Here is a 27,515-nt window from a genome sequence, read left to right as displayed (position 1 = left end):
AAAGAGGAGGAGCGGAAGAAGGAGGAGGAGGAAGAGGAGCGGAAGCGGAAGGGGGAGGAGATGGCGGCCGGGGCCTCGGCGACGGCGACGACACCGATCCGGAGTGCGGGTGGGCGAGACACCCGCGGGAGGGCGGAGCCGCCGCTGCCGCCGCCGCAGCGACCCGGCGCCTGCTCGGAGCAGTGACTGCCCGGCCGCGTCCCCCTCGCCGCCGCCTCCCGCAGGCCGCCCGGCCCTTGCCCAGCCCGCGTCCGCCTCCGGCCCCGGCGGCTGCGGCGCTCTCTCGTCCCCGCGCCGGGGCGGTCTCAGCCCCCCGTCCCCAGTGGTGCTGAGCCCAGGGGTCCCGTCGGTGTGCCGGTGATTATGCGTGGCTTGCCGCGGACGCTGTATCTGTCCTTCCGCTGATGCCCCGCTGTTCCCCCGCCTAGGCTAGAGCAGGCTGAGCGCCAGCTCCTCTGGAAATCTTCAGCCATGTATTTCCTCAGCGGCTGGCCCAAGAGGCTCTTGTGTCCTCTGGAGTCCCTGGAGCGACCGCTTCACATCCAGACGGATCCCCAGAGAGCTTTCTTCGCCGTTTTGTTCCCATCGCAGCTAAGCATCTGGTACTGCAGAGTAAGTATCCATCGTTTTATAAGCTCTCGGACGCTGCTCTACCAGCTGAAAAGACCTGTCGTCTGCTAATTTTTTTTCTTCCAGAAACGGCTGTAAAATTTGATGCTAACTTCACAGGATATTCACAGGTATTTGTGAAGCTGAGGGGTTATCCACGGTGTTGAGTGAAAGCAGTATAGTCTTAAGAAAATGTGCAACACCAATCTGCTTACAGTTAACACTGGTTTCTCCTAAAAAATGAGACTTCCAAGCAACTTTTCTTTTTGAGACTGTACATTCAGCTTGTACTTAATATAAAGAGTGTAGCAGTGTAGGGTTTTTTGCCTATATGTTTCATGTCTTTCACCTTTGTGTTTTCTGTGTTTTATATAAACGAACATATGAATGTAGAACGTATGAAACATTCTTTGTAAAACACCGAACAAACGCTATCATTACCCAGAATGTTGTGGCATTGAAGTTCACTAAGTTTTCTTTTTATGGAAAGTTTAAAAGTTTTGTGGCTCTAAAAGCAGACTTGTCATGGTTTTTCCATGGAAAGTGCTGGTTTAGCTAAATCTAGTTTGAAACTGTGTGAATGATTGATATTAAGCACCTTGCTCTTAATTCACATTGTATTAGTCTGGTAGCAAAGTGCTTATTTGTCAGTTTGATTTGATGTAGTCAATGAAAACTGTGATACTGACTTTAAATTTTGGTGCTGGATCCTTTTAAATACTGCCTAGATTAGACCCTAAATCTGTCTATAAATATCTCTAGATCCAGGTGGTTTATAGAGTTCATCTCAGATTACCAGAGAAAACCAACAATCCAGTTTTAGAAAGCTGATACTGAAAGATGTCAAATGACAGTCATAGCCTTAAAATCTTGTTTTAAGTTATGCAGCAATTTCATCATGTTATATTTTATTGTGTTCAGTAAGGCTGTTCAGTAGTTCCTGGCTGGTGTGCTCATGCTGTTTTTTGACCCTAGACAGGTATCCAGCTAGCACATAATCAGCCCATAACTTTGCTGTGTGACCATCATCATCTGGCCTCTGTTTTCTTGGGTTTGTGGCACACAGTGATTATAAAGTATACGCTCCTTAGTTTTTGCCTGTAGTTGTTGAATCTGTAGTTGTAGTCTGTCAGCACAGCAGAACTGATCTTTTTTGTGGAAAGACATAGAAAACAACGGTCTCATGAAATGCTTCACAAGATGTGCCCTGTTGTCTAGAAAGTCGTTTACATCATGGTCTGTTTTCAAGGATGAGGTTCATTATCTTGCATCCTTAGACTTGTTTTGAAATGTTAAACATTGTAAGACTTGCTACAAACAGCGCTAGAAGAATTCACTTGGTGCAGAGGAGTTGACTAAACTTACAGGTCATTAATATTTTTTAAATAGATTTTGATTCTGTTTGTAATGGGTGCTTTTGAGGAAGGTGCTGACAGGCACCAGGCCTTACCCGCTGACTGATCCTAAACTGAAAAACGTGTTACAATCTCAAGGCCTCTGTGGAAAACTGCCTGTTATCAGAAACCTGGAAGAATAAATGTTTTGGTCAAGGTCATTTTAAAAGAGAATTTCTTGCATTATTTTTAGCTGTGGTCCTGAATGTGGTTTGTTGGGTTTTTCCCCCCCAGGCTTTTCTTTTTTTCAATTTAATTATTGCATTCTAGAAGATGTTTTCATTGGTCAGAAGTACAGTTTTTGGAACAAGGATAAATTCTCCCAGGTTGCACTAACTTGATTTCTTGTCACAGAAAAGCCTTCTGGCTGGTGTTCTTGTTTAGACTTGTTACTATCTCAGCTATGTATCAAAGGTTTCATTTAAGAATGAGATGATGAGAGTGGGAAAGTTCTGTTTGAAATTTTCAGAAACAGAGCTCTTTGAAGCGCTTCCAGGTGTGTGAGTTTACATTCAGTATGTGTATTTTTAAGGTGACATAGTCATGTTTAAAACTCCTTTTCACCTACTGTGCACTAAGAACTAGTGGAACTAAGGAAAGTTGATCCCAAAGTGTGGATTGTTTCCTGTTGTAGGTATTAAGATTCAAAACAGGGTAACTGGTGTTGAAAAAAACCAGATGGAATTCTCCTAGTGTTTTTGAACCAAAAAGTTCTTGACTTTTTACACGTTAGGAGAGATTGGGTTGTAGACAGAGAAGACCACTCAGGTGAATGATTTTGATCATGCACCAGTATTGGTGAAAGGTTGTTGAACACAGCCCCCAGATATGTTGACATTTACTTATGAATGATATGCGTGTGCTACTGTACTGGTCTACACATTATCAAGCATACACCATGTAGTTTGTGTACAGACTACATTGTGTGTGCTTGATAATGTGTATGCCAGTACAGTAGCACATGCATATAATTTTTCCTCTGTTTAGAAGGGAGATACATTGGTCACCTAATCCAACTGCCTGACCAATTCTGGGCGACCAGAAGTTAAATCATGTTATTGAGAACATTATTCAAATGCTCTTATACACTAGTAGGCTTGAAAAGAAAAAAGAAAGAATGGGGTAATACCAAAATGAACACATTTTAAAATTTTTATTTATTTTATTTTTTAGTGGTATAAAAAAAATCCTTTCTTGCTCCCCATTGGATTCTGTTAAATACACGCCACTGTGGAGACCTCTGCTCCAAACATTTTCTTTACATCAGAAGTTTTAGGTCTACTGTAGGTAATACCTTGATACTTAAGGGCCATCTTAACTATTTTCATTGATAGCATGGAAAAGCTTGTCAAACATTTTCATTCTGGTAGTTTAAGTAGTTGGATGCTTGAAATTAGAAACATCAGCAAGTTATAGAACCTTTCTGAAATGGTGTAATTAGATAATTGCTGTTTGATAGATTGACTTGGGAACTGAAGATGAGGTTTCACAAGGCAGCTGTGCAGTCCTGTGTGTCATCATCTTTCCTGCTTGCACCTCAATTTTAATGGAGCTTGTGATGGACTAGTGATGTTGTTTTACAGGGCTGTTAAGCTTAATGTACAAATAGAAGCCTGTTCATTTAGTTGATGAAAGAATGAAAGGAACATTATAGTTGGCCCTGTGAAAGTGTTACTCCTTTGACAGTTGTGGCTTTAATTTTAAATTGGTTTAGTTATCTTTTGAATTCTGGAAATTCACCCATAGGGCTCCAGGTATTAAGAGACAAGGTAAAGTAGCTGAGGAAGAAGGTGTCATAGATGAGTGGAGCTCCCTGCCTAACCCTTGACAAGTGTACAGCAAGAATAGTCTGCTGATGTAGTTGTACATATAAATATCGTTCAGCATTTCCTTTCTTTAGTGTTAACAAACTTGTGACAAAGACAGGAATAAGTACTGGCCTTGAATATTTAATGAAATCTCCTGTAGGTTGTTGGACTATCTGCTATGACTCTCGTCAGTCAAAACCAGTTTTGTGAGCCCTTTCAATCTAAGAGTAGTTTGTCCCATCTGCTCATTCAGAGGAGAATTCTTGATTACCTGTATGCTTCTCCACTTGTGATTGACATTTACTCTTGTTTTTCTTCCTTTTTGGGTTTCTTTTTTTCTAATGATCTGATACTGAGTCTGAGCGCCTAAATGAACTATAATAAGCTTTTGAGAAAGCGTGCATGTCAGAATCCTAAATTGTTAAATAGTTGGTATTAATTTTAAGTGCTGTGTAAGTTGATGTTCAGAGAGCTCTCACAGCTCTGTCAAATGTGCTCTTCAGTCTCTAGCTGTTGCCATATTAGAGTGGAAGTCAATGTGTGCTTTAAATCTAAGCATACAATAGGCTAAAACAGGGCTTCTGACGGGGAGGTGATCTCTGTAACCTGGAATTTTGCCACACTATAAAGGGAGTTACTTGTGGCACAGTGTGTGAAGTTCTTAAGATATATTAATAAATACATTAAAATTGTCTGCAGTTGTTTCTGTAGTGTTTTTTTACTCATGAGGGCTGTTAAAAAGAAATGTTTTCACTATGCTTTCAAGTTTATGTTTTCATCTCAGAACTGTAAGCAGAATAATTTACAGAATTATTGTGTGTGGCTTTTTCTTAATAGAATTGGATGCAACCTCTGGAGGTTTTTTGTCTAGAATTTGACTGCAGAATGGGACAACAGATGTCTTGATATAAGTGGTTGTGTTGGCTGTGTGTTGTGAACGATATGATACAGATAGCATCAGTACAAGTTAAGATATCCTACCCCTTCTACTGTGTTTTCTTCCTTAGTAGTTTAACCCCCAAAATGCTGATCTCTTATTTAGACCCTTTAGACGCTTGTCTGAGAAGGGGATTTCTTTTTATTTGTCAGCAACAGTAACAGTTGTGCTGTAGCTTCTATTAAAAAGATAAACTTGTTGTTACATAAGGAAAAAAATATTGCATTGATGAATTTGTCTGATGAAATCCAAAATTGTCATGTGGTTATTTAGTGGGATTTACAGGCTTTCACTTTCTCCTGTGTTATAAAATATATGACCCCTGAAAGTGGTGTCCTAATTACATGCATGATGGGAAAATGCATTTTCAGTTATGACTTTTCAGTGTCCAGTTAGTTGCATGTAAGAGAAAACCAAAGATGTATAGAATATGCCTTTGCTTCTTGGCAGCATTTTTGAGAAGTAGGTTAGCTGAAAACTTTCATTTGGGAGAGGTAGTGGTTGACAATTCTGCACTTTGTTTTTCTGAATTATTTCACAATAGCCATGAAACACATGATTGGAAGCTGTGTCTGCTCTGTTGGGTAGATCTTCTGTTGATTCTAAGCTTTCCAAATACTTTCAAAATTAAATTAAAGGAGTTATGATTTTATAATTAGCATTGCTTTTAGAAATTCATTTGTCACCTCCATTTGTCAGGTACCATTCTGTTACTGACAAAATGGCCTTTTGTGGTCTATTTATACAAATTTTTCTTATGTGCACATGCTTGCTTTTCTCCATATAACCTTTCTGTTTTATTAGTTTGTAATTTTAGAAAGCTTCAGGATTTAAAGCAAAGCACAGACCATATAGTGACAAAATAAAGTGCACAGTGTCACCAGACTTTCATTCTGTTGTGTTGTTGTTTTCTCCCAGCCTTATCTTTGTCACTTAGATCATAAGCTCATCTGAACAGCATTTTTGATTTTTGTCTCATGACTACAGCCTAATGAAGCGTTAAAGCGTTTGCCATATAAAACTAAACAGAACATTGGTGTTTGTCAAAGAAATGGCTTCTTTACCCTCGATGGGATGGATTTTTGATGTCTAGAGTAATACATGGTCGGGGGATGAGAATATTAGGTTTTAACAATTATCCGGAGCCATGCAGGTTCTTGGATTGAAGTTACATTAAGAAACCCAAACTTGTACATAAGACCATGTTGCATATGTGCTGTCAGGCCATGTGTTTGCTTTTTGGACTTAATAGTTTTCTACTGTATTTGCCGACCTACTAGTAAAATCAACAATACACACAGTTTGTCATGAACCTGCAGTCAAACCAGAGAATCTGGTTTAAGGAAACTAATTTTTTTCGTTACTTTATATTCTGTCAAATGATTGTACCTTTTTCCAGTTGGTTCATGTCAGTTTGATTTGCATTTTCATCAAATGTTGTAGAATGCTTGTGTTAAGGTAAGTGAATTGGTAATTTCCCATATCTAAACTTGCTGAGAGAATTTGCTGCAGGGTTTGTATACCTTAACAGATTTTTTAATAAAAATAATGTTATACATGGCTAAATGTTCTGACATGGATTGTGGTGCTAATACTTGGTAAGTGAGCAAGCTGCTGTATTAGGTCAGGTAGAATTAAGTTAAACAGTAACAATTAGGGATTATTTCATCATGGGTTTGGCTGTGGTGTTTTATGTTGTAGTTTTTTTAATTGCTTGCATAGATGTTGATACAGAGCTTGTATTTCATAGTGGAAAGTCCAGAGGGATTTTTAATGTACAACTGACAATAAAGCGCCTGTGAGTTTTTAGGTAGTTTGAATTTAGGTGGCTTTGTGGATGGAGCTTTCTTGCTACCTTGCTGTTTTACTAAATAGTGCAATTAATTTCTGGTAATGCAAACCAGATTTGCTTTCATGTTCTAATCACACACCAGTAAAAAGAGGCATGTTTAATTCTAGAAAGACATTGTTGTGAAGCATGAAAACTTCTGAGTAAGAACTGTGGAACATGTTCTTGTCAAGTGATAGCCAAGGTAGCTGACTGATGGAAGGAGATAAAGTTTAGCTGTGAGAACAACAAGTTCTCTTTATTTTCAGTATTGTTAACTAGTGTACTGGAGAGTTTGTTTACACGTTAGTAATAGTAGTGCTATATTGTTTTTAAGATTGCATTTCTTATTTTTCTTTTCACCATTTTTGTTATCCTGTAAACATCCACTGCCACAGTTCCTTTTGTAAATTAGTGTCAGCTTCTGTTTTGCCTGACCTTACATTCCTCCTGAGAGACAAAAGTACCATATCAAAATGCTAGATTTTCTTTGCAGCAGATTTTAAAATGGTAGATATGCTTCTTATCTATTTTGGGAAGCTTTTTTTAATGTTAAATTGCAACTATGACTTGCTTACTCACTTCTTTCTTCCTTAACAACTGAAGGTGTTTACTTCTTCCTCTAAATAAATTTTTTACTTCTTTTTAAACAAGTCTTTATTTGTTGGGTCCTTTGCTATTTTCTAGAATCCAGTTTCTCCCAAAGCTGTGGCTCTACCATTAATATTCCAGCAAGTGGATTTTAAGCATTTTAAAGAAGAAGGATTATTATATTGATTTTTTTGAGACAGTGGGCATAATTTGTTAGTTGAGCTTAACTACATAGCTTCATAATGTTAGTAGCTGCATGCAGAAGTGAGAAGAGCAAAAGACCTGGAATTGTAATGAAGCTTATATGGAGATATGGGGGTTTTTTTAACAGGAAAAAGGTAAAGATTTAGGAAAAATTCTAATTAATCTAAACCCGTACTATTTCTATACAGGGTATGAATTAAATATATAAAACTAAAAAGAGGAGAGTATCTAACTAACTACCCTTCCCCCCTACTTTTATTTTTTTGTGTTTTTTGGTGGGGTTTTTTTGTTTTGTTTTTGTTTGCTTTGGTTTTGGTTTTATTTGTCAAAATGAATGTTCAGTGGCTTGCTGTGCTTGGGTCAAGTAGTTAGGTTGACATATATTCCTGTTTACAGAAATATTCCTGTGCCAATATACGTTTTCAGTCACTTTAGATATAATAAATGACTTCAGATGTAAAATTACTGTTTCTCATGCATAAGAAGAGCAGGATCTTGAGCTCTCCTTCTATCTTTGTTAATCCAGAGCATTCACACCTCTGTGGAAAGCTTTTAAACAGGGTTAGAATTTTCTTCATGTCTGAATTCATGCTTTTGAATTCTGGAGTATGTGTAAATTAATAGTATTAGTGCTATATTTCCTCATTTGACCTCTCACTAGGTAGCATTTGTGACCTATTTAATTCGAAGTGAGTCTGCTTTCTAACAAGAAGCTACTTAAACTACAAAAAGATTACAGTTTGAGTGCAAGCAATAATTTTTAACTGCTTAAGTCCTCATCTGTGAGTCACAAAGTCTAAAAATAAATTTGTATATATCCTGTAGCTGGTGTGTATATAGAATGTTCTTCCAGCTGCTATTAAAGCTGTAATAGCAGCTTTCTTGTGAATTAGTGTCACAAGAATTCTACACTATAAATACTGAAATTATATTCTGTAAGAATAGTAATACAGAAAGAAAATTGTGTATTACTGAGTTGCTAATTTGGCCAGCAGCTAAAATGCTTCAGGCATGGAAGTGCTTTAAGAATGATCTCCAGGTTTGCAGTAATGATGCAGATTACCAAGGCACTGATTTTTCTCAGTATATCTAAGGCAGTTAGGGTGGTTCTAAGACAATCATGAAAGGCTGTGTAGTACAATCAACTAGAATCTGCTAGTAAGAATAATTAGTTATCTATTCAATGTTAAATAATTTGAGGCAAAAGAAGCCACTCAAATTGAAAAAGCTGGTTCAAATAGTTCTTAGGGTAAAGATTAATGTGCTTGTTATACTTCATAAATGTTTGAGTTTATTTGTGATAATTCAGTTCTGTGTGGGTATGAAATTTAAAGAATAATGCAATTAGTGGCACACTGAGTCATACTGTGAATTTACAAAGGCTAAGGCTGCCCATGTGACACTAATTCAGCTTGTTGTTTACATGCATGAGGATAACATTTCATTGCTTTGTTTTATACTCTTTAAAATTAACATTCATACTTTAAAATTAGGTTGTTTGCAACTCTACTTTTTCTGAAAGGAAACTGAAGGAAGTGATTTCAAATAGGATGGAATTCTAACTAGGATTACCAAATTCTGGAGTGATGGACACTCACAAGATTTGTGGATAGAATGAATGTGTTGTATTTATTGTACTGATTCTGCTGGTCCATCAAGTAAGCAAAGAACAGTACTAAACTTCTGTCACCTCTGGTTGTAATGGGGAGCTTTGCTTAGTGGTATTGTGGTAAATTTCAGTAAAATGAGTGGTTATTCTGTACCCTCTTGGTTCCTTTTCAGTGTACTTTTTTGGTACAATGTTTGATGCTCCAAATCTGAATGACAACTGAAATTGATAAAGTTAGGTATGAAGATGAGGGGTAACTTCTTTGACAAAACAAAAAGTACATCCTGCTTAAGTTAACTTTTGTGTCCTTTAAGTGCTGGAGGATAATGGAAAGAGAAATACCCATCTAAGCTGAAAACTATTACTGATTCAAGAACAAGAAAATAGAAACAGTTGCGCAATATATTTAAGGAGAATGAACATTTCTAAGCACTAGAGCAAGGAAGGGCAACTTTGCATTAGGTTTTTTGTGTTGCAGCTCTCCGCTGCATTCATGAAAGGGAATGAAGGCTTAGTGCCCATGGTAGCTTTGTCTGGTCTTCATCACCCCAAAGCTTTTCTCCCTTCCCAGAAGGAAAGGTGCTAATGGGGGCACCTCATTACTTGCAAAATCCTTCCAGCTAACTGTAGAGGTGGATTTTCAGCAGGTTCTGACTACCTGTTCTAGAAAACAAATTTCCTGATTATCATTCTCTTTAATACAACGGCCTGCCCATTTAGTAGAAACTAAGAAAATTGTCTGTAGCAAATATTCTATAGAATATTTCATCCTAATTCATTTGACAGTCCATGTCGTTATAGGAGTGTGTTTGAGGTGTATCTGTTCATCTTAAGCATCAGTTACCTTTTATCTAAATTGAAACTATTGCTGTATTCTGTAATGACTCCTTACTGTGCAATTAAGTATTTTATTCAAACGTCCTGGATATGAAAGAGTGAGATTAGGAATGACAGTGTGGCAACAGTTCTCCATGAAGTTTCTTTTAAGTTCCTTTTTAACCTCCTTCAAGGGAAACATGTTGTAGCTGTTTAAGGAGACATAGTTCTTTACAGGTATAGCGCAACATATAAAGCATTCCATTCCTACTAGATAGGAGATATAATTATTTAATTTTTTTTCCTCCAGCCAAGTGTATTAATCGTAAGCTACAAGGAACTTCCAAAAGCAGCTTCTCAGTTTGGACCTTACAAACAAGCAGAATGGCGGCCTGACAGCTCAATGATAGCTGTTTCGGTAAGTAGAATTTTTCCTTCTTGCTCTGGGTAAACTATTGCAAACAAAAGTTTGTGTTACCAATTTCTGTGCTTATAGAACCTTGCAGACTGTAAATACTTTTAATTGATACTTGTCTTGTGAAAATATATAATGATACCAATGACTGTTTAGACAATAGAAGCTTTCTTTTATAGTATTCATTAATTTTTCCTTGTGAGAATGAACTGCAGTTCTTTGTCTTAAAACAGTGGTTAGATGTATTGGCAGGGGGTGATACAACACCTTATTACTTTAGTAATCTGGTAACATAGTACAGTAATGTAAAGTTATGTGAATGAAAGAAATAGTTGTGGACTTATGTAACATAATTATGTTTAACTTGATAAATAGAGTTTAAAGGTGAGTCTTAAGAGATGAAACTTATTACTGGCTTTTGGTGGTTCAAAAATATTGCAAGTCACTGAGAACACAGAAACAAGGGCTGTGACAAGTGATATGTGAACTCTTCTGTTTGGAATCTTAGAGATGAGATCTTGTCTCATATGGAAATAAAGTCTTGTTTCATAGCTGCTGCTGTGTTCACAGTACTTTGGACTATTTCAGCAGCAGTATTTGAAGTTTGAGGTGCAAGGTGAACACAAGAAAGGTGGGAGTGCAGTTTATAAGAGTTGCAATATGGGATAATCCTCTTGGTGTCTTTTGGTCAGGTCTTAACATTATGACCAGATCTTAAATTAGATATTGTTATCTTAGTGGAAAACACCAGATGATTTATGGAGTAGTTATTCTCTCTAGCAATATCATGATAATCATAAATCAGCTAAGCTTCCCATGGTCCGGTTTTCTGTTGCATAATGCAAGTTAATGCAAGTAAATAGTTAGTCTAAAATATTAAAATGGCCTAGAAGTATCTTATGAAATCAATGAAGTTAAGTATTTCTGTTAGTGGCAGATTATATTCTCCGCGAGTACTAATAATTATCAATAAAGTCAGAAAGATTTCTGTAATTTTTGTTGTGGATCAAAAAGAATTCTTCAATTTTATATTGCACCAAACACATTTTAATTAAACCTTTATGTAGTGGTTCAGAGGAAATTTGAATTCTTATATTTAATTACTTTGCATATCATGGGGGTTTTTTTCTGAGATGTTGTGATCCATTTGCTCTAGAGACCTTGTGGTTCAGCTGTCAGATTAGCTTTAGTTTTTCCCACTTCAGTACTGAACTTTAAAGTTTTTCTGCAACTAAAGTACAGTGCTCTTTTTGGCAGATAGTGTCAGAATGTAAATGCGCATAAAGTCTCATTTTGTAAGCTAAAGTTCTGTGAATTAAAATTCTAAATTAACATAGTTTATGAAATAATGAGTGTAATAAGATTTCTAATATTCTTTGTGTTTCATAGGATGATATTTCATCCCTGGGTGTATGTATACAAATTATATAGTCAAGCATGTTTGTTATGGTGGTCTTAACATAAGCTGTTTTGCAGTATACTTTAAAAAAAGGATATAGTTTTATTTGGAACAGTTATGGAGTCCTACTGAAAGACCACATTTATAGTATTGCTGGTTTTGTTGTAGTGAGACAGGACAGAAAGTCAGTTTTTGGAGCTTTAATGAAGAAGGTGTTCCTGCAGATGTGTGATACTCTCAACCCCAAGAAGAATTCTGTCCAAGTGAATAGTTTTCTCTTTTTTCTTAACTAACACAGTCAAATGAAGGAGCAATGGCAAAGCAAGTTTTTAATGAAAAACCCAGTGATTTTGAACTGAATTAGCATCACTTAATTACTGAAGTCCTGTGCAACACCTGAACACTTCAGTTTGAAAGCTGAGTTAGGTGATGTTTATCACCCATTACTACCTGCGATCATGAGTACTTGGTTGTAGTAATTTTCTGTAATAAATCTTTGTTTTTAAGAAGGTGAAATAAGGCTTAGTACATACTTATTAGTGAAGTGGTACATTCTTTCTTTTTTTTCCTTTTTTTTTTTAAATGACATCATCTATGGAATGTAGTCTGAATTTTATGTTCACCCTAACAGTGATATACCATGTTTTTTGTTTCTGACAGCCCAAATATTCAAAGTATTTTTATGAAAACAAATCACTTAACAGCATATGCTTTGAGGTAAATTTTATTTGTACTGCAGGCAGACTTTGGGCCAGCATATCAAGCTTTATAACATACCTCAAGTAACTGTAGAAGCAGGTAGTTAAACAAGCTTAAGCAATTTTCAGTGTCACCATCCCCTAGAAATTGTAACTTCTTTTTCCGCTAGTGGCTTCTGTTGTTAAACTGTTGGCACATTTCCTAGACAGATCTTATTTTTGCCCCTTATGTTTTGTGGTTTCTTCTTTCATATTGCTGCCTTTGTGATTTTTCCAGTGTTACTGGGAAATACTTTTTCTTGTTTGGATTAGTACATATATCCAGGTAGCTAATTCTAGTAGTAAATCCAACTTGGGAATTGGGTCAAGATGCTTCATTATGGAGAAGTATAGGAGGCATTTTGGTCCCTCCCATGTTACAGGCAGTCCTTCAATACAGACTGCTCTTCAGCATGCATTCCCATAGATAAGGCAGAGCTTTATTAAACATGGTAGCAAGAAACCATGTTATGAAATTCCTGGCAAGATTCCCAGTGTTTGTACTTCTGACTGTCAAAGATTAGAATGATCAGGGAATGGATGACAGTGATGGTTACTTATTTAGTAAGTTTCACTCAAATGTTTTTAAAGCAATGAAACCTCTGTAAATGAATATGATCCATTTGCCAGAATTCTGTGCTTGAATGCTTCTACACTTCTTCCCCCTCTTCATGGAATTTGAGGTTCTATTTAGAAATGAACCTGTAACAATAGCAACTTTGTGCTTTGAATAGTGTTCAGTAAGGCCCTTTGTACCTTAATATCAGTATAAAGATACTTCACAGTATTGTTTTACTCTTCTTTCCAGGATAAGGTAACTTAAGGGTTAAATATTTAATGATGTAATGGAACGAGCCTGTAAAGATGTTAGAAATGAAGACGGTTCTTTACCACATAATACCTGAACATGATATTACAGCACACAGAAAAGCTTCCATTTATTGCTACCCTGTCTCAAGCTCACTATTATTGTTCAGATTTTATTCTTGCTTGAAAAATATACTCACTTTGAATGAGAATAATAGTATTTCTTGGAATTCAAAGCCAAAACACAAATTTTCTAAAGCAAAATGTTTGACTGAAATGTGAATATCATCTATGAAATGATACACTAAGCTAACAAGAGCGTTGCTTTATTCAAAGAAAAGGAAACCAATCTTGCCAAGAAATGTGAAACCATTCATTTCAGTGCTTTTTGTCTCCAGTGCTTTGGATACATGCCCAGCCCATATTAAAATAATTGGATGGAAATGCTATTTAACCAAAATGCGTTTACCAGTTTGCCCAGAAAATAAATTCATGCTGTAAACAAATGACACTTTGAACACATAACATTATTGGTCATCTACTTGTTTCAAGCTTATGCAAGCAGCTTCTGGTATGACTGGAACATCAGGTAACTAAATTATTTGTTCCCTGTATATAGTATGAAGTCATTCTTCCAGAATGACAGAACATGGCTTGGGATTGAATTATTACAGGTTTTGTGGTAGCTAAAGATAAGTGATATGAGGATTTTTGAAAACTACCTGGATGACCAACACTGAGAGGCAGTGCTAAACTCTTTGCATTCAGTAGTGTCCGTTTGTGTTCAAGCACTTGGAGAGTTTATTCAGGTACTTCCCACCTTCTACTTTGTTTTCTACACTAATTCATGTAGTTGATAGGAATTATTTAGAAATATTCAGATATTTCTACCTATCTGAAATAGTTGTCAGGTTTTATAGATTTGTATTAGTTGGAGGAAAATTTCTGATGGACTGATGCATAAACAGGATTGTTTTTCCGTTTTTTGATCTCCTGCCTAATCTATTCACTTGACTTTAAGGGTAGGTATGGATTTTATCTGGAATTAATATAAACACACAGTATTTTAAATGTCTGAATTAATGTATATTTGAGTTCAATATATGAGACATACATGGAAATCACATAAGACTAGCAGATTTTACTCACGCTGAGACTAGATATTTATCTTATCAGTATTTCTCTTTCAGACTGCAAATGGATACATCTTATTTTTTGAAATCCCATCAGCAAGAGACAAGTATCTTTATGAGCCAATATATCCTAAGTAAGTATTTTAAACTTTGGATCCTCACAGTGTGAAAAAATCTGACTAGACAACTTCTAAGCAGTTTTTATGACAAAAGATACTTCATTACAGAGTATGTTTTAACACTTGATGAGTATATGAACCATCATTCCTATGAGTTAGAGTCAGTGTAGGGTAGAGTCAGAGTCAGTTCAAGTAGATTGCTGTGTGCTGGTGTGATTCCTTAAGTCCTTCTTACAAGCTCTCAAAAGCCTTAATAGCAGGTATAGTCTAATTTTATAATTTGAGGTAGTATGTTGTGTTCATGATCTGCAACAAGATTTAATGATGCCTTTTGAATAACTCAGTTGAAAAAATGATGTCTTAGGAACTGTTAAGGTACAATTCAAAAATAGATCCTATGTTTTCATAACTCAGAGGGATTTTTTAAAAGAAATGGGGAATAAAATCCCAGTATTTTTGAAAGCAAATGGATACTTTTTAGTAAGAGTGTGCAAGTATTTTTGGTGCAGTATGTTATGTTGTCAGCTTCATCTTATTTTCCTTATTGTGAATGACAGAATACATCTTATGCATTTAAATTGCGAATGTATTTTGGGTGTGTTTGTAGTTGATTTTGGATTAGTTGATTTTGGATTTTACAAAATTGGGAAATGCCCAGGACAAATTAAAACTTCAAGGAGTATATGTGTACGTGTCTGTGTGTTTAGATAGGCAGAATCTGTAATCATGGGTTGGATTGAATTTGTCCATGCACGTAATAGCACACTCTCAATTTCTAATTGGCTAGAAACTTTTTCTTTTTTTTTAATATATCTCTCTATATATCTTCATCATTATGATAGTACTAGTCAGTTTATTTTATTTTTTTTTCACATTCATAAAAAGAGTTAAAGTTGAGTCATGGATCTCTCCACATGGTCATCTCTGAGGAGTATTGGAATACCTAAGATGTCATATAAGAGAAATATATTTTGACTTCTTTTTCTTTTCAGTGTAACTGTTAAACCATGAACATTAAAAGGAAAGAAAGGGGGTTTTCAAAAGTACTTAAATTCAAAATCTGTCTTCTTTCACAAATATGTGTAGGAAGAAATTACTTAGCAGGTAGTAAATGATTTAAAACTGAAAATTCCTTTATTGACTAGAAAATTTTTTGTGTGTTATGGCTGTAGTCCATCTTTTGACCTGTGAAATAGCACTCAAAGCTCTGGAATTAACTGGAATTTATTGTTGATATTTACTTTTCTTTTTTCCAGAAACTTAAGACTAATGTAGACAAGTTATATTACTTTACTTGCCTCTTTGAAGAACTGAATAGCAGTTTTCAAACTGACTCTTCACATGTGGCTTACTGTCTTCAGGGGAGCAGGCAGACAGCCTGCTGCTGCAACTTGTCCAAATAAATAAAGGAATAGTAGATCCTTGTCTGTACATTACATAATGCAGAAAACTAAGCAGTAGTTTATTGTGAGTTTTTCTTGTTCTTTTTGAAAAGTTTGGGGGGTGTTTTAATTGGCAAAATCTGAAAACTTACGGAAATATATATAAAACACACAATAAAAGTTGAAAAAGAAGCTTTGTCAAGTTTGCTTAGAATATAACTTGTAGGAAGGCTTGAAAATACCTATTAAGCCATCAGTGACTAACCTGTCTAACTTTTATAAACTTACATAAAACTTTTATAAAAGTTTAGTAATTGATATGAATTGTTGACCTGAAAATGCATGTTTTAGTTGTTAGTTGTGTGTTGACCAATCAGGGTTTTAAAATACATTTGTATAGCACAAAAAGGACTATAATGCAAATTCTGTTCAGTAGAACAAGGTGTTTGTGTGTTTATAATAGGTTGCTTACAGTCTCCTAAGACTATTTATTGTGTGTGCTTACCTTTAAGAAGATGAATGATCTCACTGAATTCACTGGGATTACTAGCTTGTCTATACTTAACCCTCAATTTTGAAAACCTAAACTACTACTGCTCTGATTATATTAGATCAAAAGAAAGACACAGGTATTTGTGAGTGAATTGTGCCTCCTGTGATTAATGTAAAATGATTCTTTAAGTTATTGAGATTGAATGAACTTCGTTTGCAGGTGCAGATACAGTGTGCTGCCCGTAGGCATTCTCACTAATTTACATTGTAGAGCAAATACTTGGCAGGGGTTAATCAAACAAAAACCCTCCAATCTAAAATGAACAAACAGACAAATGGGACCAAAAGCTAGAATTGAAACTTTTATCTTTCTTTTGGCATATATTTATTTTCCAAAGGCATTATTTAATTGAAATGGTTGGATTTCACATGCTGGGCTGAACAATACCAAATTAGTTTTCTTCACTTTGAAGCCCTTACAGATCAGTGAAGGGCCTTGTATGTGGCTTGCCTCATGCTTGAAAGGGGATGTCTTACTGTTTTCTCCCCCTGTAACAGTGTGTTCTTGGCTCCTTCCTCTGTGTTGGCAGCAGTGATTATGCAGCTGTGCCTTAAGTAAAGTCGGGTTGTTGACCTGATGGGGAAACTAAACCTGCCTATCTCCCTTTTTTAACTCTCCCTGTCCCCTGCCCTGGATTCTAGTAGCTTATTTTGCAAGTTGGCATTTAATAAAAGGCTGGCATTAGAAAATGGTGACTTTGAAGTAGTACACTGAGTAGCTACACTGGAAGTTGAAAAGCATGAAGTGACTGTTCAGTGATGCTTGTTTAAGTCTTATGATTCATGGTAAAGCAATTGCTCGGAACATTTTGGCAGTCATGGTGATATTAATTAGGACTCTTCCAGCTCTGTCTTGTGTGGTTATTTACCTATGCCAGGCAAAGTGAGAGAGGGCGATTACTTTTGGAAAAAGTATGAGGGAATCCTTGCATTAGTGAAGTGACATCTGCTGCAAACTAGTTAGTAAAAACTGAGATGAATGTTCAGTCATGTTGTACTTTATTATTACTAATTGTTGATGTTTATTAAGTGCCCATATCTACTAACTTTTTGTAAACAGAATGAAGCCTGTTCTTCAGTAGCCTTTCTTTAAATAATAGTGGCCAGTTCTGGCAGAAATACAAAACTTCACTGTCATGACTACAATGAGAAAGGGATACCCTCTTAATACAACTTTTTCTTGAACAGATTTCTTAAGCTGTGCATGTCAATGTAACAAGATGGTTGTGCGCTGGGAATACACACCAGTAAAATCCTCAGCTGCTCCAAAATACTGGTCTAGTGCAAAATTTCCTAGTTTATTCAATATCCTGAAGTTGAAATTGCACCTAGGTTTGTTAACATGCAGGTGAAAATACTGAGAATGGTTGTGTTTAGATCCTTTTGTCAGCTTAGCTCTCGTTTAAACAAACTGTGCATATTTTACCATAAATGAAAGAAAAAGTGGTTAGTCAGAAAAGGAGGTACTGGGTATATGGTAGATCATTTCTTGATTTCAGTAGTTTTTTGCAAGATTGGGACACTGAAGTAAAGTAACGTCATGTGGTATTGGTACATTTTAAATAACTGCTTTAAAATTTGCTTGATAATGGTTTAGCTTTGATTTGAAGAAAAGGATCAAATGAGTTGCTGAAAGTCAAAATTGCTCATCAGTTATCTGTATGGGAGAGGGATGTTTGTGGAGAAAATGTTCCTCCAATTGATAGTTACTTTTATACAGAGTTGTTACTGTATGTAGCCTTTGAGCAACATGGACCAGAAGAGCTTGCCTGTGTCTGGTGTGTTAGCAGCTATTCTAGCATGCAGCTGTTGTGTAAACTGTAATTGCATTTATGAAAGATTTTTATTGGTCCAGCTCAAACAAAATGCTTCAAGGTGGAAAGCAAAACAAAACTCTATGAGAAGTGACAGAAACACTTGGGCTGTTTGTAGCTCAGTATGCGTTCTAGTATGTCTAAGCGCAGCATGATTTTTTTTCAGGGCCAAGTCTCTCTTTTTTTCTCACTCTAATCAGCACACGTTTAGTAAAAGAGCTAAAGTGTGAATTGAGGCTAAGATGCCATCCTGTTTGAATACCAGAGTCTTTGCTTTTCCTTATCTTTCAGTGTTATGAAATACAGAGATTTTGGAAAGTAAGGTTGAGTGAACTTCTCTTGCACCCTGCTGTTGTTTGTATTAAACCAGACGGAATCAGAGCCTAGGAAAATTGATTTCCTGTTTAAAAATGCACATTTCACATGATTGTCTCCTTTTCAAATCACCCAGTTGTAATGGTCTTTATATTCTGAAATCCAGTGTTTTAATGGAAGTACTAAAATCCAAAATTAAAATTTGTTGCTGGAGCCCACAAATCTGTTGAAGCTTGTTGTATTAGTAACTGAGGACAATATCTCTTACGAAATTTAGAATATGTTAAATACTTAAAGAAGGTTTAGTGGGAAATACTTCTTAAACACTATTTTATACCTTTAGAGATTTAATCTATATGAAATCTACTCATGTAGGTATGGTAAGAGTTAGTCAACTAACCTGTTCAGTATTATGCATATTATATGTAAAAACCTATTACTAGACTTACATGATAAAACAGGTGCTCATGCCATAAGTGCAAGATATGAGTATTTATATATAAAAAAGTAAATTTTTCATTTTTCTTGCTGGAATCTATTGGGTTTTTTTGTCATATCGTGATATTTTAGGAATGTAGTTTTTCTGTCAAAGAAAATTTTTCTGGCACTGTTGCTGTTTTGCTAGGAATTGCCAGTCTGTTCTTGGAGTGAACTGTCATTCATGCTTAATGAAAACTTACAGTATCCTGCTTAATTTGTGAGACTGAAAACAGGGGGAAGAAAGCAGTAATTGTATGGTATTTAGTTTTTTAAAATTGAGCCAGAGTACCCTGCAGTTTTATTCCAGCTCTTGGATGCTTTGCTCCAGTTCAGAACAGATTTGGAAGAGAATCAGTATTGGCCATTAGCCCACATTCTGGGGTATTTTCTTACAGTGAGCACAAGTACAAAGTCCTGCTTCAATTAGTTCGGTCTGGTTTTACCACCAATTCCTAAGGTAACTACAAGACAAAAAATGAAAAATATTGTAAATAAGGTAAGATTGTAGCATTTTAAAATAAAATTCATCTCTGTCTTTGATTGCTTAAGGAAAGTAACAGTGCATAGAAGCAAATTTGCAGCTTTGTAAGCTGTGGCAAGGTACAGTGGAAATTTTTTGAGGATTTTCCAAATGAATTTGTATAGTTATTCTTATGCTTGACAGTAAAGAGGTGAGTAACACCATCAGAGTGGGGGCTTCTCTAGTACTGATCTGGTTGTTGTTTCTGTTTAGAGGTTTGCCAAGGAGAGTAACTGAAGTTTTTTTGCTTGAAGAGCATGTATGACTTAGTGCTGAGGATATTTTTGCCTTTCAAAAAAGACAAAATCTAAAAATTTCACATGGCTAATTAACTAAATGTGGTAATTGGAGAGTGTTTTGTGTCAGGTTTCTTCATATCCTCAAGTGGAGCCTGCATTTGGGGAGTGATAAGAATGTTGTGTAAATTTAGAATGAGACCTCAATGGTGTAGGTTATTAAGTCTCTGAAAATGCTTTGAAAATTAGTTGTTATCTAACCAGTGTGAATTTTTGAAGAAACTAGTTCATATGATGGTTTTCAAAGCTGTATTGTTGCTTATATACCTGGTTACTCTACTCATGTCTTTCTGGCATTTTTAAAAGCTATCTGTCTCCTTTTCTATAGCCTGATGATTTAAAGGTACCATAAATTACCTCATCAGTGGACATTTTCTTCCTGATTCAATGACTGAAGATTACTATGTACAAAGGTTTTGAACTTCAAACTCTGCAAGGGTAATAAGTGAGGTGTACAGTGAATTAACTTACTAGGTAATTTGTGCTCAGCATTAAGCTTCTGCTGAACTTTACCATTGTGGTTTTCCCTGTAAGATTTTAGGACTGTTTGAAAAATATGTATTTAAAACTAGATTAGCTGAAGAACTTTTATTAACCTTTGCAACCATTGGAACCATATGGAACTTCTATTAACCATTATGGCACTTGCAAACTCTTGATGGTGGTTTGAGATGTTTTAACCTTTTAATTAAAGGGAAACACAGGTTGGATATCAGGAAAAAGTTTTTTACAGAAAGAGTGATAAAGTACTGGAATGGTCTGCCCATGGAGGTGGTGGAGTCACCATTCCTGGATGCGTTGTAAAAAAGATGTGGCACTCAGTGTCATGGTTAGTTAGGGTATGGACTGGATTCGATGATCTTAAAGGTCTCTTCCAACCCAGTGATTTTGTGGTTCTGTAACTGTTGTTAAGAAATCTTTGCAACAGAAATAATCATTTAGTAAACCATTTAGCCTTTTTATATGTATAGTTGATTAATATGCTAGCTAGTTGTTTCTTAAACTGCAGAAATGTGCTACTACCTAATTGTATTGTAAAGGCTATACTAAGAACTACTTTTCTAAGCATTTGTTCTTCATAGTTGTTACCATAAACTCACTTTAATTTTGTTGGTGCAGCTATTGCCAGTCTGTATGAATACATCTCTGCATCCAGTCAGATGTATTTAATCCTCAGCTGGTGGTTGCCTGCAGTGTGTGGTGCAGAGATGCAGGTTTAAGGAGTCGAAAGATGCTAGATGCATGAAAACCAAATCTCACAGGTGATGATGCAGCCTTTTTGAATCAGGTGTAAAAAAAATGAAGTCCTCAGCTTTTCAGTGTGAACATTAACTGAACTGTTCACATGAACCATTGCAAAATGGTTAGGAAAATTGTGTAATTGTGCTAATGCCAAGATAATGGCTGTTGTCAGGTTTCTTCCTTCTTGACTTTGAGAAGAACAACTTGTTGGTGTTGTAAATTGTTTTAGAAACATTGCCCTGCTTTTGTCTTATGAATATTGCCGTTAATAGATGAACCATCATGATTTTCAATCTTCTTCTTGTCCCTTCCTTCCCACTCTAAGTACTACTGAAGAAGTAATTTTATCCGGAACAACTAAGAAGATCATAGCCCAAAACTGGTATAAAAGTATTTTACCTTGTTTGTATCAAACAATTGTTCTAGAAATGATTTTTAAGTGTCTGCAGTCTTTCTTATTTTTTTCAGTGAAATGTCTCCATTACTTCTCATTACTTGCACGGTTTAGCTAGTGAGAATGGATGCTACTGCCTTGTTTGTTGTTTGTTTGGCTTTTTAAGTAATACATTGTTTGCCATTAGCCACAGTATTTTTTTGAAGTACTGTATTTTTTTACTCTGAGAGTGTTTCTGAATTTTTCTAAATTATTATCCAACAATAACTGCCAACTATATTACTATGATTACCCCAAATAGTACAGTGGAAACTTTAATATGAATTTATTGCTAATTCTGTCTCCAAGTTAGAATTCTCCATTACTAAGCAGAAAGCAGTGGACTTTATTTTAAAATACTAGAACAGACTTAAATATAATATGTGTTGCGTATCTTAATTGCAATTATAAAGAAACTCCCTAAGTTTCTACATTTCAGATTCTGCTATAATTAACTTCTTAAGTATTTCTTAGATACTTTTGGTAGCAGTGACAAATTTGTCTGTGCATCACGTTGTATGACTTAACTGCTGTGCAGTTAGTGGAGGCCATAAATGCAGTACTGTGCACCTAGAAAAATTAGCTGGCTGGTGTCCTGTTTGCTCCCTGAACTTCTCACCATTTCAGATAACAAACTTCAAGAAATTCTTCCTACCAGAAGAGGCTATCTGACTCTGCTTTTGCACGGTGCTGCCTCTTTCTTGAATTTAGGATGCTTTTAAGTTTGGTGTGTTGGGGCTTTTAAAAACTGCATCCCTAATCTTTCCCTGTTTCAGTTTTTATTGGGTTGCAGATTTTCCTCAATTCTGAATTTTAAGATATTTATTCACAGGCTTAGTTACATTAACAGATGCCATGCAAATAGCAATGATTATATTTGATTTGACATGCAGCTGGTCAGTCACTGGAATATATTCCTCTCAATTCTTGTTCAAAACTTCAAGTTTGGCTGCAGCCATAGCAGATGCTGATGTGGCAACCCAGACCAAACATTCTTTTCTGCTTCAGTCATCTGTGCACATTCTTCGTTTAAAGGTCAAAGGAACTCAGCCAGTAAGGCTGACTCATGCAGATGTGGACTGTATGAACATGGTGTACTTTCAGTAGCACCTCCTTTGCACCCATACTAGGGGCTTCTTTTTGAATTGATAAATTAGACAAAATCATAGGCAATGAGTTGAAATAGCGGCATTTTTGGAGTTTCAGTCAAGGTGATGTACCGCAACTCTGTGTGGATTGTGCCCTGCAAGGTGGGTAAAAGAAGCCTTTTTGGGACAGGAATGATAGTGCCCCAGTGGAAAAGGTAAGGTACCACAGATGGTGACCAATTCACTAAAACTAGCTTGTGAAACTGAAAATATTCAAATATTCTTGCAAGCTATTTTTTTATCAAAGGTGTTGAAGGGAAAAAAAGCCAGCCTACGTGGAGACTTGAAATTTTTCTTCCTGCAAAACATGTCTTGTAAACTATGTTGTTACCATTCTGGCTTTGTAGCTTGTGCTGTGCAGAAACACTGAGTTTACACTTGGTTATATACTTCGGTCAGTTAAAACACACATGTTAAGTTGTATCTTATACCTACCTAACAGCAACATTTCTCAACCCTTTCATCTCAGTTTTAGTCACTTGCTTGCACAATTCAGTTGTACCACTGATTGTTGATAAACCAGAGTAATTTCATCTAGTTTGGGAGTATACTTTCTGGAACTGTATGTTCGCATGTGTTGAAAAGCCTATCTCCAAACACCTGGGGCTTTGTGCATTTTAAAAAATACCACAACAACCCCACCATGCTAGTATTATTAAAAAGAGAAATTACTGCTTTTTTCAGGGTTCCTGTCAGTCCATGATAGCTAGCTTACATGAAGGCCTAGATCTTTCCTAAGACAGCTGTCTTTTAGAATTAATTTTTGTTCAAAATGCAAACCAAACATTCTAATAATTTGAACAAGTTGCACATCTTTTGGTGGTGGATTAACTAACCTTAAAATAATTTTTTCTCATTTTTCGATGTAATTCTTCACAGCCACCATAGTTTCGTTCTGGAAAAATGATACTACTTTCATCTGCTAAATCCAGATTGACAAAAGTTACCTTGGTCTTACCTTAGCTGGCATATATCTTTGTCCTTGCTACACAAGGAAAGGTATAATCCCCATTGAAGAATACCAGATATGAATATGGCATTGCTATAAAATGGTAATGAATTAAGGAACTTGATATCTACTGAGATAAAAAAGACAGGAAAGAGATTTATGCATCCTTGTGCTTTTAAACTTCTCCAAAGCATCTGCTTTAGTTTCTGCCATGTCTTAGGCAGTTATATTTGCTACCCTGATGTAAATTAAAATAAATGTTCTGTCAGTTAAAATACAGGTAAAGATTACGTGAATCTGTGTACTTATCTATTGTTTCTGACTGTTGAAGTTACTACAAATTCTAACTTGTCTGCAATGCCTGTTGCATTCATAGTTTACTTTGCTTACTACCATAATGCTCATTAGATAACTGAGCTGAATGACATGTTACTTATGACTGTAGGTTAGTTTAAAAAAAGTTTAAAAAGCACATGGCATGTCTGATAACCCAGATAAATAAGGAATACCTTAATGATGCTGTATGGTCATGTATAATGATGTTGTGACGTAATCAATGGAATTCTACATCTAGAAGTTGATACTTTGTAATGGTCTGTTTAAAGGGATGGAATCAGTGTTCGGTCAGCTCTTCTTAGTAGGTCTTAGGTTAAAAACTAGTTAATTTGCTTCAAGGAGAAATATTCCTATGAAATACTGTGATAGATGTCTACTTGTATTATGCCTACTGAATTTATATTATAAACATTGATCCGGCAAAAGGAATGGAAGAAACATAAACATTTTGAAGTCTGTAATACCTGTAATGCATCTTGAAAAGTAATAAATTGGAGATACTTAATAATTCAGCAATTTAATTACTGTAAACAGTTGAATAACAATTTATTAAATCAGATTTTTCACTGATACATATCCCTTATTTTAGGAGTATTAAGGCAGGCCACACAGCTATTGTAATGTTCATTCTCTATTCATTGTCTTATTTTGTCTACATACTAGACTAAACTTTTAGCATCAAAATTACATCCTAGATATTCAGTGCTGGTTGTGGGGGTGTGGGTGTATACATAGATATACATATATATACACACACATATAAATATGGGGAAAAAAAGACCACAGGAATGTAAGTCCGTAACTCTTGTGTCTTTTGAAGGACAACCTGTTTCAATTAAAACATTTCTCTTGTATTTTAGAGGAAGCCCTCATCTGAAGGGGACCCCACATTATAAGGAAGAGCAATGTGCTCCTTCATTAAATCTAGAAATGAAGAAAGTGCTGGACTTGCAAGCCTCTATCACAAGGTATGCTCATTAATTGGGTCTTGAGAATTTTTCCATATGTATCGATACTTTTTAAAAAGTGAAGGGAAAACCGGATGGAAGAAAAGGCTTCTAGTAAGTTTTTACGCTTATTAATACTAATGACTAGTATTAGTAAGTTACTATTAGCAGCTAGTAAGTCTGAGGAGATGAAAAAGTGAATTGCTGTTTAAGAATTCTTTCTGTGCTTGGCAGTACTGATATTTTCAGCATACAGAAGTATGTAGTATGCTCAGTATTACTGTGTAATACTATAAATAAGTTTGTCCTTCAGATCCAAGTGTGTATTAGAGATTTCATGGAGGTGTTGGTCAGTTAGAGAAAAACTATATGCAGGATACCAGCATTTCTCCAGATGCCTGCAGAGAGTCCACCTTTGTCCTTTTTCTTTACCTCTTGCTTTTTTGTGGTGATGGCCTGTCCTGTAAAGAAATTTTGAACATGATAAATTAGTATGCGTGAAAAGTTGCTGAAACTTCATAGCATTTGAGGAGGTGGGAAAGTAACAAAGTGAAGTTTGGGAAGAGGCTCCTTAGGACAAAATGGCTGTTGGAAGAAATGCAGTATATACTGGAAAAAGGTTTGTATGCAAGTATATTAACAGTAGTTGTCAGGAGTTGGGAAATGTTTAAGAAAGGATTTAGGAGGAGTCTAATTTCTCCTTCACCAGTTCATTCCAACCACAGATTAAAATGTATTGTGAATTATTTACAGCCTAGGCAGTATTGTTAATTTTCTGGGATGGATGAATAATTGATTGTTGTCAGCAATGTCTTATGGTTAGTCAAAAGTATTGAAAAGATCTTCAGCAGTTAGTATCCCAGTTAAGCAATTACTCTAACAGTACAGACCTGTTCATGAACGTGATTGCTGGAGAGAAGTTGAGGTGTATACCATATTTTGTCAGCGTGGTACATGTTTGTAACTTTACAATGCAGTTGCTGGTACAAAAGGCAGTAATACAGTGTTTATGATATTAGTTGATACTTCTGTGACATTGATTTGATACAAAGTGTTTTTAGGGATTAACAAATATCTTCTATTAGTTTGCAGTCCATGTTAGAAGATCTACTTGTTGCTACTGCTGATGGATTTCTCCATCTCATTCACTGGGATGGGATGACCAATGGGAGGAAGGCCATCAACCTATGTACAGTTCCATTTTCTGTAGATCTGCAGTCTTCTCGAGGTAGGTTTTAGGGATTCTATTGCTTATAACAGTTACTTCTTAGTGACATACGATCTGATATAAAATATTCTCTGTTCTTAAGCAGAGATGGGAAAAATTTGCCATTTGTAAATGGGAATGAAATAGCCTGTTTAAATTAGGTTTTCTCATTGAGGTAATAAGTGAACATCTGAAATGTCTGTTAGCTTGCAATATTTCTGTGTTCACTTATTTTTAAATTACTCATACTTTCTCAGCAGGTTCACTTACAGGATTTGAAGATGTTTACATCAGAGATATGGAATACTGTGCCACGCTTGATGGCTTTGCTGTTGTTTTTAATGATGGCAGAGTTGGTTTCATTACACCGATGTCAAGTAGATTCACTGCTGAGGTATGTTTCCTTTAGCATTTATATCATGCACAATAAATGTGTTTTCCTTGGTTTCTGCATTTCAGTTGGCTTTTTACTTTAAATTCTGTTCAGCTACAAAGAAACTAAAATTTGACATCTGCTTAAGACATGACATAAGAACAAGGCTGCATTTTGTAGCATAATTTGAGCTAGATTTTTATAGGGTTGATAGCGCTGGGAGGCCATAATTGATAATAACTTCCATTTATTCATTGAAATTGTCATTACAGACTGTGTCTTATTGTGTCAGACCAACAGCCTTCCTGTTAGAAGTTACAAGTGGGATGACAGGAAGTGGTATCTCCTAAATATAAGTACTATGTCTAGGACTTAGTACTTATCAAGTCCATCTCTTTCTCATAGTGACAGGCATACTTCAGAATTTCTTTAACAGGAATCTTTTCCAAATTTTCTCACCTGTAATTTGGCCTAAATACTATTACAATTTGTTGTTACATATCTGTGTTTTAATTACAGAATACCAAAAAGAGTAGATCTATATCAGATTCCTTCACCCACTTAAAGCACTTGTGATCTCAGCTGTTGCAGATGAAAACTTACTTTTATGTTTTTCTTTCTTTCTTCATTCTTAGTACCATCTACCAATTTTTTTTCCCCCAGGCAGAGTTAGGAACTTTTTTGCCTTACAGGTATTGACTTATTTTGTTAATAAGAGATCTTATAAACAGTTTTCTTACATACTGATATCTCTCTGTAATTTATATTAAGAAGAATGAAACCAGTTTTGCATTTACTGGATTTTATTTGTTTGAGCCATGTAATTTGATCTTGACATTAATAGAAATGTTGAGATCATAAAGGTCAACTGACAGATGTGTAATATGGTGGACATGGATAGAAGCTGACTGCTGTTAATAAAAGCACTGTTTAACAAAAAATCTTCTGAATTCCTTTCTCTACAGCAACTCCATGGTGTTTGGGCACAAGATGTAGTTGATGGAACTTGTGTGGCAGTGAATAACAAATACAGGCTAATGGCATTTGGATGTGCCAAGTAAGTTTTTTAAGGCTGGTTCAGAGCAGGGGAAGATTGTTTCATTATAAATCTGAAT

At 35.8% G+C, this 27,515-nt stretch overlaps 1 protein-coding gene across 3 annotated transcripts in view; it reads left to right on the top strand.

Annotated features, from left to right (window-relative positions):
* Positions 1-255: 255 nt before the first annotated feature.
* Positions 256-27,515, top strand: part of RIC1 (RIC1 homolog, RAB6A GEF complex partner 1) — a 47,497-nt gene continuing 20,237 nt past the window's right edge. For 2 of the 3 annotated variants that reach the window (XM_054284785.1, XM_054284802.1), the window contains exons 1-7: positions 256-612; positions 10,107-10,214; positions 14,345-14,421; positions 24,734-24,841; positions 25,906-26,048; positions 26,285-26,421; positions 27,366-27,457. In XM_054284785.1, coding sequence (XP_054140760.1) covers positions 472-612; positions 10,107-10,214; positions 14,345-14,421; positions 24,734-24,841; positions 25,906-26,048; positions 26,285-26,421; positions 27,366-27,457 — 806 coding nt within the window. In that variant the 5' untranslated portion in view covers positions 256-471. The remainder of the gene's footprint in view (positions 613-10,106; positions 10,215-14,344; positions 14,422-24,733; positions 24,842-25,905; positions 26,049-26,284; positions 26,422-27,365; positions 27,458-27,515) is intronic. The other variant, XM_054284793.1, reaches the window with a different exon arrangement.

Source organism: Melozone crissalis, unplaced genomic scaffold (genome assembly GCF_028551555.1).
Source record: "Melozone crissalis strain CALT ecotype California unplaced genomic scaffold, PUWL_Pcris_2 ptg000005l_1, whole genome shotgun sequence".
NCBI lineage: Eukaryota > Metazoa > Chordata > Aves > Passeriformes > Passerellidae > Melozone > Melozone crissalis.
Note: the sequence above shows the minus strand (reverse complement) of the source record. Positions and strands in the feature narration are given on the sequence as shown.